This window comes from Symsagittifera roscoffensis, chromosome 10 (assembly GCF_963678635.1).
Source record: "Symsagittifera roscoffensis chromosome 10, txSymRosc1.1, whole genome shotgun sequence".
Lineage (NCBI taxonomy): Eukaryota > Metazoa > Xenacoelomorpha > Acoela > Convolutidae > Symsagittifera > Symsagittifera roscoffensis.
In genome coordinates this window covers 31801396-31816238 of record NC_087071.1, presented here as the reverse complement: position 1 = coordinate 31816238, position 14843 = coordinate 31801396, and the positions used below count along the sequence as shown (strand labels likewise).

General features: G+C 32.9%; 2 protein-coding genes across 2 annotated transcripts in view; one reads left to right on the top strand and one right to left on the bottom strand.

Moving 5' to 3' along the window:
* The window catches only part of LOC134855657 (uncharacterized), a 505026-nt gene that overhangs the window by 176346 nt on the left and 313837 nt on the right, over positions 1-14843 (bottom strand). The gene's annotated exons all lie outside the window — the stretch shown is intronic.
* The window catches only part of LOC134855291 (alpha-(1,3)-fucosyltransferase fut-6-like), a 35229-nt gene continuing 20804 nt past the window's right edge, over positions 419-14843 (top strand). Inside the window, exons 1-4 of the mRNA XM_063871773.1 lie at positions 419-628; positions 4707-4794; positions 8021-8202; positions 10857-10976. Coding sequence (XP_063727843.1) covers positions 529-628; positions 4707-4794; positions 8021-8202; positions 10857-10976 — 490 coding nt within the window. The 5' untranslated portion in view covers positions 419-528. The remainder of the gene's footprint in view (positions 629-4706; positions 4795-8020; positions 8203-10856; positions 10977-14843) is intronic.

The window sequence follows — 14843 nt, the reverse complement described above, 5'->3', positions numbered from 1 at the left end:
ATGTTACCATCACTCTTTATTTTTTCGATCATTATCCGCCTCAAAGTTCCTATTGGTCCGCTAAAAATGGCCGAAAAAATTGTACTACATTTGATTGAAAACAGTTGCTCATGCATAAGAACTTGTTAAAATCTCGATCCTTGCGGTACTTAGTTTTTTCCATACGTCTTTGAAACCAGAATTATGTGTTTTTTAATATCTTTTTCTCTAATATCTCGTTTTCTATTATCTATTAATATCACTTAATATGTGAATTCTTAGTGCGCCAAAACTTTAGACGATAACTTGTAATGAACGTTTTCTGACCAACTCGTCATAAAACATGAAAATCGAAACGCATGTTAAAAATTAATTTTTGTGTACGTTGAGTGAAGCTAAATTTATCAGCATATTCAGCTTTTTAAGATTTATACTTCATCATTCATATATTTTTACAACTAGTTTTGTTTGTTGTTTTTATTTGTTTTATTTTATTTTGCTCGTCCAATTTTTCTTTTTCATCGTCGTTTATCATTACTTGTTTGCAAAATGGTGTCTTCAAAACTGCTGAAGCGTTGCGTGATGCAATATCGCCCTTTGGTTTTCGCTGCCCTGTTATTATACTTCTTTTTATGGCTTGGTCTTAACAGTTGAGTGTTTTTTATCCTTTTATTCTCATAGTCTGGAGATATTATATTTCGAACAATTTAAACGTGAATCACAAAAACAAAAAACAATTAAATTAGAAATTTGGTAATTGTTTTTTTTTGCTGGTACTCGTTTTTTTGTAAAGCAAGACAAGTTTGGGCAAATTTTTTTCTGAATTTTGACGCATTTTTTGTTGTTTGATTTTTGATTGATCGAAAACAAGTTGGTCACATTCAGCTAAATTTTGTCATGAGCGTGATATAACCTTAAGCTACAAAACACAGTCATAGCTTTTTTTTGAAACAAGGTAACAATTTTTTTGCGCTGCAATTTTTGAGATGTTGAGTAAAGGTTGTTTTCACAACACTTATCTTTCATTTCATTAACATTGAACCCATTTTTTTGTAATATGTAGCAAAAAGTTATCAAATTCTGATGATATGTTTCAATAAATTGTTTGTTTTTGTTAACGGATGCTTTCTCGGTTTATGAAAGTTTCACTTCATTTTGTGGTAAGCAAGCTTCTACAATGCTGATTTGAATTATCAGGACAAAACGAAAAAAAAAACATGAAATTTAATTGCATTTGTTCTAAACTGGGTTGATTTAATACAAAAACGATGAAAACCAAAAAAAAAATTTTTTTTCAAAGTTTGGGTCAATAACTATAACCCTAAATTGGGCCAGATAGCTAAGATAGAAAGGTAGATAAATAGATGAAAAGAAAAAAAATAAATAGAGGATGCAGAAATAGATAGAAAGAAAAAATGATATAGTTAGACGCAGATGTTTTGAATGTTTACTTTTATAGTAGCGGTTTAGATTTGAGCAGAGATGAAGTTGCCGATAGTCTAGACTTTGATATGAACTTGAAAACCAATCCGATCGGCATGATTCAAACTATTGAACAAAAAAGATTAGATTTCTCCAAAATTGAACTTGAACTTGAAAATAACATTGATAATAATGATTTATTTGGCTAAAATTGAAAGAATTATGAAATGAAAACTGGTTGTGACCAAAATTTTGATCAATCTGATCTAAGTTTTTTTTTCAAGCGGCAATCAGTTTAAAGTAAAACTGAACTAATTTTTCAAACTATATAAATTTTGTCATTTTTTTGAACTGTCGGCATAAAACGCAATGTCTAAAGGGTTTGTCAGTTCCTATTCCCAACTCAGCGTCCCACCAGAGGAGCGATGGTTCCCAGATTAAATTGCGAAAGACTGTGACTTTTCTAACGTCTCCGGGAGGCTGCAAGGTGACGTATTTTTTCAAACAAATTGACAAACAACATTTTATTTATAAATTATATACAGAGAACAAATAAACAATGGTTGAGATTATGTTCGCCATAGCGCGAAAAAAATGCAAATCAGTTTTCTCTTTGTAAACTTGCATAATGTTCTGCACTTATTCGTTTAGGCATCGATACTTTTCCTTTTAAGTAAATTGTTGTCTGCTCGAGGCGTTAAAGAAACTAAGTTTGAGAAACATTTGATTTTTCGAGCACACGCAGCATTTCTGGGCCGCCGAGTAAAATAATCCTTTCGTATCATTTTTTCCACTGTCAAATTTTACAAAGTTCTTGAATAGCTCGGGTATTTCGAAGTTTCTTGTTGCTAGGGAGACTGGTAAAACCTCTTCTCGTTGCTTGTGTACGCCTTGTGCAGTTCGGATTAAATTTTCCTTTGTTGGTAGGCTAATTGAGTGGCAAAAAGGTCTGTTTTGAGCTGAATTGCTCTCGCTCAGATCCTTGATATTTTTCAACAGTAGTCGAGCATCAAGTTTTCCCGCTATATGTCGTAATTATGCTCAACCCTCGTTTGAAAAAAAAAACTGTTGCCATCTGCAGTTGCTGTTGTTCGTCATTTATGAGTCTGGTATATTGAGCTGATCCAGTTTGTTGTAGTTTTGCCTTTACGTTTAAGATAATACTAGCCTGATTCAACTAATTTTTGTTTGTTTTTGGAGAGTAACGTAAAATGGAAGGACGCTTCAAACAACATAGCTCATAGAATGGTAAAACAATCGTTCAAGTGCTAGGCAGTATGATTTTATCTACAGTTTTTAAAATTCTTGAGTTTGCTTTTAATTAGCACCATGTAGGTTATTTCTGTTTGAAGCGCGTGAATGAGGGATTATTTCTCTAACTAATTGAAATGCTATTGTTTTTGAGATGCTGGAGGCATCAAGTGAGCTAAGACAGGCTTTTCAGGCCTCAATTAGTACAACTAATTGGAATACTCCTGTTTTAAAAGGGGGTTAAATGGTTGTTGAGTTATCTTGTTAAGGGATTATAAAGTAGTGGGTGTAATAATTGGTGGTTATGTAACGTGAGGATAAAGAAGGGGACGCCAGATTTGAAGTATTAGTAATTGGATCCAATAAAAAGAGATCAAAGCGCAAAGAAAACTCTAGTTTTGTTTCGGCCGAAAAAATTCGCTTCTCCACTTGCCAAGTAAAACCATCGATTTGCTTTTATCAAATGACATACTCGGGTTGACTAAAACTTTCCATGAAACAGTTTTCAGAAACAGAAAACAGCTAGTCATTTCAACTCAATCAATTTATAACCAAAGAAAATTGTATGAGAGACTTATTTTCTACAGATGATAAAGTTTTTTCAACTATTTTTTGATAATCATTTTCAATTGATTAGAGCCGCGCTAATTCTAATAAATAATGTGTGAGTACATTTGAAATATGTCACTTCGGGTTTTGCATTGGGCCTGGGTTGGAGATCCAAAAAAGTTTGTGTAAATTGTTTTTTCGAAATGTTTTATCAATTTTGGGTCAGGTATCTTAAAAAACATTCAGGGTTGAATAAATTTGTTCTTGATACGAGTGGTCTGACTGTTATTTCGACTTTTCGACTATGCTTATATATCAAATTATAAAAATATTATAATCAAATTTGCACTGAACCCAGCCACACACTTTTCCAAAACAATCCCATAACGCAGGTTTGATCCCCCTTTTACTCATTCTCTCCATTCACGTTCATACCTTCCCCAATATTACCCCCCCCCCCCCGTTTACCATGGATTAGGGACAGTAAATAAAGATCAGCGAAAAACGATAGCTCAAAACTTATGAGAAAATTTTTGAATCAAAATATTGCAAACGAGAAAATTACTTCTTAGGCCAAATCAAAAACGCGTATCAAGCCAAAAGCAACAGGTAAGTTTTGAATATATTCCATTGAGTTTGAAATTGAGAGAAGAATTTAAAAAACAAATTATTGATTATCCCTGATGATAATCGACTAAAACTTTTTGAATTTTTGTTTCAAAGAAGTACAAGATTTCAATCCAATTTTAATCGATACATTTGAATTTTATAGAATCTGACATCAAAAGTCTAATTATCTATGAAACTCCAGAATGGAAAATAACAAAATATGAAAAATTTAGTTTTGTTCCTTTTTTCATTTTTTATTCACATTGATAATTGTGATAATCGTTTTGAAGCTAAAAGCAAACTATTTTTCTGATTTTTATTAATTCTTATCTAAAATTTTTTTAAAAAGACAATTGAATTTTTTGGCAAAGCAACAGTTCATAACGGTGACCGCTTGACTGGCATAAAGCTCAACTAGCTCAAAAGTTCAAAAACTTTATATTATATCAAATCGCATAACTTTGATAGTCATATTTCTCAGAAATAGAAGTTAACAATCATAATCCGTTCAAATTGAAGTTTGCACTTTAGAGAAACAAAAGTTTGAGCGACTGCGAAGTTAAGCAATTAACTAGCAAATGAAATTCCTCATCACAGTAGTCGTGATCATTCAAGTCTATCAGTGATGAACGTAACGCGCAAACGAGCTATTAGTGTGAAAAAAAGGAATAATATAACTTTTGACTATTATTTAAATTTTGACAAAATTTAAATTTTTGTTTTCTTTTTTATGCTAGCCGAAACACTTTTCAGTTTGTGAGTTTTTATTCTAGTCGAGATTTATGTTAGCCGATACAACGCCGTTAGGAAAAATTTTGTACAGTTTTACAGTTTGAGCTCGAAAGTACTTCTTAAGTCGAAATAGTTTTTAGAGAGTACTTTTCTGTTTTGTTCAGAGCAGAATCTGGAGCCTTCCGATGGCGATGGCGATCTCAAGAATGCAGGAGAAGACGATGATTATATAACAGAAAACCAAAATCAGATGTAAGTACAGCGATCAACCTATCAAGGTGCTCAAATTTTGTTTATGACTTAGGGCTTATATAAATTATCCGCATTAAACTTGGAATTTTAAGTGCGTTTATCTCAAATTGGGTTGAATTTAGGCAAAAAACGACGAAACTTGCTTGGATATTAGCAGATTAAGATGATGCAAATTGTTTTCGGGTCCGAAACTTTTCCCGAAAAATGGATCAATCTTGTCATATTATAGTCAACCAAGATTACTGACATAAATATATCAAAAAGAGCATCTTACCTGGCCCAAAAACTTTATGATTGGTAACTCTTCAAGAAAACTGCGCAAAACGTTTATACATTTTTTTTTGAAAAAAAAACTGCTGTTTCATATAGTAAAAACGGCCTTTTTGTCGATCAAACAAAATAATTTAAAATTTACAATGTTTTGGAGATTAATACTTCTTAAAGTTGATCGACTACGTAAAAGGTTCAATTTGATAAATCTATATCAGTAATCACCCACAGGCCTAGTTTTTGATTGTCTAAAAAAAGCTAAAAATGATCCATTTTTAAATTGGTAACATTCTAAGCAAGTTTGGTCATCTTCGTTTTTTACCTTAAGTAAACCCAATTTGAGAAAAACACATGTTATGTTTCAAGTTTAATGCATTTTGTCGAGTATATTTTTATCACACTGTACAACGCACCACTTCTTTTTTTGAACAGTCGATTCTGGTTGGTTGAAAACTTCAGCTCAGATCTAGTTCTTGGTTAACAAAATGATTTAAGTAGCAGACTAAAGGTTGTTTGTTTTTTTTTCTGGTAAAAAAAGAAGCGTACAACCATTTTTTAGCCCTAATTTCAAAACGCTTTTCTAGATAATTCAAAACACAGAAAACAAATTCATTTGGTTCGAAAATCATTTGTGACAAGACACAAATTAGAAGGTACAAATTTTTATAGATAGAAGTAAAAACAAAGTTATCTTGTCTACAGTAACTAACGAAACAGGAAAAATTATTGGAGTAAAAAATTTGCATATGTCTGAAGATTGAATCAGATAATAACAGAGTCTGAAATAAGCTACTGCAGTGATTTTATTTGATTTTTATTCCGACCATTGAAAATGGGGAAAAAACTTTTTGTTCAGGTATGTTGCTGGTTTTTTTGTTTTCTACGCAAAATCAAGAAAATCAAATAATCATTGGAAAGGGTCGAAAGGCATATTATTTTGAAGTTTTTTTTCAGCCGTGACTCGAAAAAAAATTCGAGATTAGTCTAATTTCGAGCAGATGACACGGTCGGGTAACGCTTGTTGTAGGGAAGTTTAATTTTTTAAAACACTTTTAAGACAAAAAACAGAATTTTTCTATTTTGAAAAAATATGTCTTGGATGTATCCTTCAGCGCTTATTTGGCAAAAAAACTTTGTAGAAAAAACATGTAAATTTATTGTGCTAAAAGTTTTTTAAAAAATTCAATTTTTTTTCTTCAATTTTTTGTTTATTATTCAATTTTTGGTGACAACTGTTGTCGATCAAGCCTAAGTCACTTATTTTCTTCGCGATCGTCTAGTTGTCGAGTCAAACCAACTACTAAACCCGACACTAAATTGAAGAAAAGTAAGATAATATTTCTCAGTTTTTCTTATGAATATCGTCAGAACGTTCTGTGCTACTTGCAAGGCGCCTATCCTTGCTTTTTTGGAAAAATAAGGTTTTCACCCAGTTACTAAATTTTGAACAACCTGGTCTTTGGTATCTATAGTTTCGAAAACAAATAACTGAAAAGAATTTTCACTGAAATTATTTCATCTTTAACAGTTAAATAAATTAAATCGAGGTCGATTTTTTTCAGCCTTCAAAAACAGCGGTTTTTTCATCCCTGGTCTTTTTTATCCCTAAACAGCGGTTTGCAACTCGCTAGAGTATAGAACCTTACAAACCCAACTCGAGTGAAGTTTTTCAGATAAAATTTTCTGGGTGCTCACTTGGATATACCCGGATCAGGTCCAAAATTGACTCCTGGAAGGCAGTTTCAAATCCATTTTGTAACAATCCATTCATTTTCTCTGCTCACATGAAATTTCAAATTGATACTTTCAATACTTTCAAAGAAACAGAGTTTTGAAAAAGGCACTCTATCAGAAGCACCCTGTAGCATAATCAGGGACGGATCTAAGGTTTTCTCGAGGGGGTCAGATTTTCACAAAACGTCATTATGAGGCCAAACTGTGCATTTTGTGAATTTGAAGCGGATTCCGTAACAAGGACGCTCCCTTTGTTTTTCTTTTTTTTTTCATTCTCTTTGATTGTTCCGACAAAATTTTACCGTGTTGAAAGACTTGTCTGTGGAATCCAGGAACATACAGACACAAAATTGTCCGACTATCCAGTGCACAGTTTGGCCTCGTAATGATTCGAATGTTTTGTCGACCTGTTTTTATAGGTCGACCAAATTGATTTTCCGATCGCTCACAAACCCTATAAAAACCCTATTTTGACAAAAAAAAATCCGGCGCAAGCATATTTTTGAAAACAACTCAAATTTGCCGTTTTTGGATACTTTTTGGAAAATTTTGACCAAAAATTTGCAATTTTTGGGTGCGCGCTCTCCTTCAAAAAGAGTATATATTGCCTGCAAAAAATTGGGGTTGGTCAGCCAAATAAATTATTATAAAATATTGCCAAAAGGGGGACCCTTTGGGGGGCGAGGGGGTCGAATTCCTGAGTGAAGAGGCGTGCCCCGCCCTTCTTTAATCCGCCCGAGCATAATTTTGACAGCTTAGTTTCTCAGAAATGCAATGCAGCAATAGCAATGTTGAAATAGCAATGGAATCTAATTTGCAAACAATTTATTATTATTATTACTTGCATCTTTGAGATAGAAATAAGAGAAACTAAGCAATCAATGAGCAAGTGAAATACCTAAACGCATAAATAGTCATCCGTCGTGAAATAAATAATCATCCGTCGATCAGCCCTCAATAGCAGATAGCGGAAGATGATTCAACTCAAAATGTTTTTTTTTGCAAACAAATCCTTGCCTTTCAGTGGCATTCGAGCATGATCCGTTTTTTTTTCAGACACTTTGAAGAATTTTTGAAGTTCAAGTTAAAAAGAAAGAAAGTTTTTTTTTTCAAACAAACAAAAATCTTTAAAAAACTAGTCTTCAATTTTTCAGACTCAAGAAAAAAACTTATCATTTTTTTCAGGCAGAAACTGGAAACTTAGTTTAAAATTTTTTTGCAGGAGGGTGTCAGAGGAGCGAATTGAACACCCAACAGTGCACCTAGCTGCGCCTCTCGGTTTTAACGAATTCTTCAACAAGAACATGCGAGACCTGTGCGACTTTGACTTTGATTGTCTCTTCCACCATGTGAAGGAACTCACAAGCGAGACCATGCATAAATTCGACGTGCTTATTATGAAGGGTACACTTACTCCAGAGTTCAAATCTTTCCATGTTCACACAACTTTGCATGCATTTTCTAATTAATAGCAAAAAGTTCGGACAGATAAAATTAGTTAAAAAGAGCAATTGATCTATTTTGGAAAAATTTTGCTTGCAAAATGTAGTTTTTCAGTCCGATTTTGTGTCTCAAGGTTGTCTGAAAAAGAAATTGCATGCAAAAACCTGTCGAAATGGTACGATTGCTCTTTTGAATTAATTCTGTTTGTCCGAAATTTTTGCAACTCTCTATCTTTCTCGGACAACCACGATTCACAAATTCGGTCTGAAAAAAAATGATTTTTGCATGCAAAATTTCTCAAAGATAACTAGGTTGCTCTTTTTAAGTACTTTTGACTAAGTGAATTTTTTGATAGTCGTAGAAAAACTTCAGGCAGACAATATCAATGAAAAGCGTATAGAGAGTTGCAAAGGTTCGGACAGTCAAAAATAAATAAAAAGAGCAATCTGCCAATTTTGAGCAGTTTTTGCATAAATATTTGAATTTTCAGGTGACATTAAGACATACTTGCTGTCTGAAAAAGAATTTTTTCATGCGAAAAATGGCTGAAAAAGGTCACTTGCTCTTTTGAAGTCATTTTTTCTGTAAGAACTGTTTACACCTACAGTGCTGATTTAAATTAACCGGACAAAACGCGTTAAACTTGAAATTAAAAACGCATTTTTCTCAAATTGGGTTGAGTTTATGTGAAAATTTATGATGATAAAACTTGCTTAAAATTTCAGCTGAATTAATATGGAATAACTTGTTTTGCAAAATTCGGGTCCGAAATTTTACCCCAAAAATGGGTCATTTTGGCATTTCTTAGTTAAACAAAATTTACGCCGAAAAAACCCAGTCGATCACAGACATAATTATATCAAAGTGAGCCCCTTACGTAGCTCAACAAACTTTATGAAGAGTATTTGCCCTAAAAAATTGCAAAATTTTAAAAATTGTTTTTAAATAAATAGTTGGTATTTATATAGTAAAAACGACCTTTTTTGTCTATCAAACAAAATAAATTTACTTATACAAGTTTTGGAGAGAATACCCTTTTTAAAGTTTGTTGGGCCACGTAAGGGGCTCACTTTGATATAATTATGGCTGTGATCGACTGGGTACTTCTGGCGTTTTTTTTTATTAACTAAGATAACTAAGATTAACTAAGATTAACTAGAAAAGTTTTCACCTAAACTCAACCCAATTTGAGAACAATGCGTTTTAAATTTCAAGTTTAACGCGTTTTTTCCGGTTAATTGAAATCAGCACTGTATCTATAATTGAACCTTATGGAAAAAATTGCAAGCAAAAGCTTGTTTTATAGACAAAATTTGTGCCTCAAACTAAATTTGAATGCAAAAATTAGTTTTGCCTGGCAGAATTTTTCAATATAAATCAAGCAATCAGTGGGGGGAGGGGGGAGGATGTTAACGCAGGGATCAAAAATTTGGCAAGAAAACGTGAAAGTCTCAAAGAAAAAAGAACCTTTCCAGGGACTGAAAATGAATACTGGCCGAAAAAAGGCAGAATTATGCAAAATTTTCAAATTGTCACTGAACGCCGGCGAATTGTAACAAATTTTATATTTCAATGGTTTCTTAATAAAAGAAGCATAAAATTGCTTCATTTACGTTTTTTAGTTGAACGGTAATTGATTCATTTTAATATTTGACTTTCGGCTATTTTTTTTTCGGTCCTTAGCTCATAAGTTTTTCGCTACTTCGATCTTTCGCGCATGAGAAAAACCCCCCTGTTCTACTTTCATCTTATCGTGATTTCCATATGTGAAAACCGCTTCCGCAAAATTAATCAACCCAAAAGGCAATCGTTTTTGACCAATTAAACTGCCCAAGGTCACCGATATTGCCAACAATTTGGCATTAACTATAAATCCTCTCCAAAGAGGCAAGAGGCAGCAAAAATTCTGATGATATAATTCATTAGGTTGAATTGTTTTTGTTCACGCATGTTTTCGCGGCTTATTGAATTTATTATTTTTTTGAGAAATAGTATCAGCTTCTTCGACACAGATGTTAAATAATCGGATAAGATGAACAAAACAAAACGTTCAAACCTGTTTCTCGCAGTTTCGGTTATTTTTGGACTAAAAATAAATGTGAAGACAATTGTTCGAATTTTAACCAGCAGTTTATGGTGCAATTTATTTGGCGGAATTCTAAACCAAATTACACTCTTAAAACGGATCAATTCATTTGGGCCAAAACTAAGGGGGCGAACAAGCTCAATTGTAAATTTAAAACATTTGTGAAGTGAGAAAAGGTTTTTAAAATGTGTTTTCAATACATCCTGTATGTGCTAAGATGCAGTGGAACATGAAATAATTTTGATCAGACCAGCTCAGTTTCGTTTACTTTTTTAATTGAGAACCAACTTCGAGGAACTTCTCGTTTTTTTATGGCTTGTTTGATTTGAACTGAAACAGCCAACCATGTTCTTTTGTTTTACTGCACCAAAAAAACTTCACTTCTTTGAACATTAATTTAATCAATTTACGAGAGAACTTGAACCTAGATTTTTGACTGAGAGCCAGATACCTTGACATTTACACTACCACACCTGTATCATTCTGAAGATATTCAGTGCACAAATTATTTTTCGTATTTTGACTACAGGTCCCCCTGGGGTGGAAAAAGTGCGGAGTCTATGGAAGGGGGCTGAGAAAAAGAGACTGTGGCGACAGCTTTGGATGGTCAGCTATGGAGAGAACACTCTCAATGGGGTCAACCAACAAGGTACAAGAGATAGCTTGCAAAAACATGTTCCAAAAATAAGTTTTCCAAGGTTTAAGGAAAATTCAAATTTACGTAGTAAGCTGCAGAGCCATCATACAGGTGCAGGTTAATGAGAACGTAAGTCTATTTTTGGATCTACTTAACAATCTCCACCCTTTTCAAGAAAAAGGGGGGAGATTGTTAAGTAGGTCAAAATGGTCGATTTTTCAACCAATCAGAATGCAGCAAAAATATAATTCTCAATAGAAAGCTCAAGGCTATTTTACTGTATTTATTTATAGGGGTGGAGATTCTTAATTAGGTACCTTGGGGGGGGGGGGGGGGATATTGTTAAGTAGATCCCTATTTTTGACTGTTTTATATCTTAAAAAGACCGAACTCTTAAAAAATATTCTTTGACATCATCAAGAAAACATTCAGATTTTTCAAGATCTTGGCAAGATTTTCAAGACGACTAGACCAGAGCTGAGTAAGATACGAAATACAGTCTTTTCATCTTGAGTAGTTTTGTTCATAGATTCAAAGTTCTGTTTTTGAGACATGCTTTCTGTCTGAAATATTAGCTCATGCATGCCAACGTTTTATGTGAAATAAGTGCCTTTTTTAATTAGTTTCGGCTGTCCAAATTCTTTCTTTTTGTTATAAAACGTACAATAAAAGGTTGGCCGATAAACTGGGCGTGTTTATGTAGACGGCCTAAATTTACAATAGCAAATTATAAAAAATGAAATAAGAATGCCGGCACCTGATTGGTTGACCGAAACCGTAATTTTGAACTTTTCTTTAAAAATGAAGTACATAAAACTTAACTGTTCATTCTTTTCGGTTTGTAATAGAGTAGATTAAAATGCTCACGATTTGGGAGGACAAACCGAAAAAACTTCTTCGGGCAAAAAGGAAAAGTTGACCTTATCTGAAAGTCATGTTTGAAGAATATACCTCAAATTTCGTGGTTATCCAATCAAGTGTGAGTATTTGCATTTATATACTCATGTTATTTATAGCAAGTTCGGACCGTACAGTATCATCAGGAACCAAAATTCCGGTTATCTTAATGTAAGAACATGAAAAAGCGTGCTCCCCTTCAAAATTAGTAAATAATGGCGCCAAAAATTTTACGGTCGACGGAGCGAATATATGTTATTTTCGAGGGAGAGCGCGCGGTTTTAAAAAATGTACGTTACCATTTATTAATAAAAAACAAACACGTAGCAAAACAAAGTACTTGCCAGACATGCAGACAGCACAAACATTGCATGGGAAGCAAGACGATAGAAAATTGAAGCCGCTAGTTCAAAAACAATTCTTAAAACACGTCAGAAAAAAAGTTTTACTGAATCTATTTGTCGTTTTTGAAGTTTCTTTTGATTGACATCTGCTAGATAAGGCAATTGCGAGATGAAAAAAAAAGAATTATCATCCGTAACCAGATGGAAAAAAAATTGGCAGACGCCCCTTAGACAAGTACAAAAATCAAAAAAATAACTTGAAAATTTAAGCCTCCACCCGAATACTCACGTGAATGAGAGTTTTATTTTTGCTCAGCAAACGACGCAGTATGAAAGCGATACTTTATATTTTAAAGCTTTCCAGGCAAAAGAAATTTAAAAAAATCAAGCAAAGTCCAATTTAATTCAAAAAATCCAAGTAACCATTAGAAAAAACTTCGAATTCACACGGGTGTTATTAAAATTCAAAATCTTATAAAAAATCTTATATATTGTAAGAGTGAATGCGATTTTTTACCAAATTCCTACATCTTCTAAGAATCAAATCAAAAACTTATATGAATCTTATAAGAATCTTTTAAGACTTTAAATTGCTGTTCCGATTCTCAAGCCGTGCTAAAAGTCGCATAAAGAGAGCAAATAGCTAAAAATTGTCAAATATGCTCTGGCACGGTAGAGTTTCATCTGAATACTCTTTTTTTGAACATTACATTTAGCTGGCTAGTTTGGGAAATAAGGACCAAATGATAATCATAATAATCATAATAATGATAGCTATAAATGTCAGGAAATAAAGACAGTCTCGATGTATCACAGTCGTCAAACTCAAATTCTTATAAGATTCTTACAAGATCCTTGCCAGATCAATGTATTTACTTTAGAGATTTTCATAGTTTTCTTAAAATAATTTGTATTTTAATTACACCCCTTTAGAGATTCTCATAGTTTTCTTAAAATAATTTGTATTTTAATTACACCCGATGATCAAATTAAGTCTACTGTTGACAAAACCTGGAATTTAGATAGTTGTGAAAGTCTTGTCAAATGAACCAGTGATTCTGTCAGACACGTGGTGCAAAAATAAGTTGATTACTCAGAAACCCAATTTCTTTGTAATAGTCAAACAGATAAATGAGCGCTTGTTTCTCAAACCTTCTCATATCTATTGACTGGTTGTGGAATCAAACAGTCCCTTACCCAGGGGATTTTCTTAGCAAGATCTGAAATTCTTTAATTCTTACATACGTTAATTCTCAGATCTGAAATTCTTGATAAGAATTTAAAAATTTCAGATCTGAAATTTAGATCTGAAATGGAAAATTTCAGATCTGAAATAACCTTGAAAAACAAAATTTCAGATCTGATATCAGATTTGATAAATCCTTTGTTGAATTATAATTTGTGCATTTCGAGCAAAAAATGGAGTTTTTTTGATATTTCTGCAATACACAATTATGTTCAGATTAACTAGCGGTCCGAAAAACTTCCGAGTATTTTTTGACAAACAGTTTTTTTGAATTAAATTTCTGGTTCAACTGTATTAAAAAATTTTCAAAACCTGTTAGAAGACTTGCAACATTTTTAAATTTCATGCGTCATTTATGCGTTTCCAATGTTTTCCTCATGATTGGCGGAAACACATTTCGGCAGTCTCCAACTTGAGACTTTGCTGAGTACCTGATAGTAGCTAGCAGCAGCTAAGCAAAATCAAAAATAGCAAAAACTGAGTCAGAATCATTGATTTTGCAGATCTGAAATAACCAAGAAAAACTAAATTTCAGATCTGAAAAAGATTTTTTCAGATCTGAAATAACCAAGAAAAAGAAAATTTCAGACCTGAAAATAGATCTGAAACAACCAATCCCTAAAGTATCCAAGCGTTATTTAAACATTTCCCAACCTATTTCAGATCTGAAATTTAGATCTGAAAAAGATTGTTTCAGATCTGGTTTAGAAAATATACTGGGTACGGGGTTCTAATAGGTTCATTCTCTGATGAAACCATCTTATGCTATAGCCAAACTACTTCAAAGAAAAAAAGTTTCGTTAAAATAAGTGAATTACTTAAGGCTAAAACAATAGATGAGACGTGAAGATGAGCACTCGAACGTAGTGGATTACACCTAAGGTCAGACAATGACTGTCAGACTAATTAAAAGAAGTGAACGTAAAATCAGTGAAAGTAGTGAACAATTGAGGCTAATTCTGCTGGAATGGGTCGCATAATAATGATTGAAAACAATTGTAATGATTGAAAAAGTGATTATTGAGAGAGTCAAGAAATGTTACAGTCTAGTACTGAGCGCTACAGGAAACTATCATGAAAAAAATAATTAAGAGCTGAAAATATTGAGTTTTCATAATGTTTTTCTAAAAGAAATTTGTCCAGTTCTCTTGGGATATGGCTATTTTTTGACGGGGATATCAAAATTTGCTAATTCTTTTCTTACGGAATATCCAGTTGATCAGTGTGCTATGCAATTTTTGTTTTCCGACTGTGCTGTCACTGAATGATCCGTAAGATTCCCGGGTTGACCTCCATAGACCAAAAATGCTAATCATACAATTTCATACACTTAGTCTATGGAAAAATGCTAGTCATACATTTTTCATACATTTTTGCAAAATGAGTTTAATC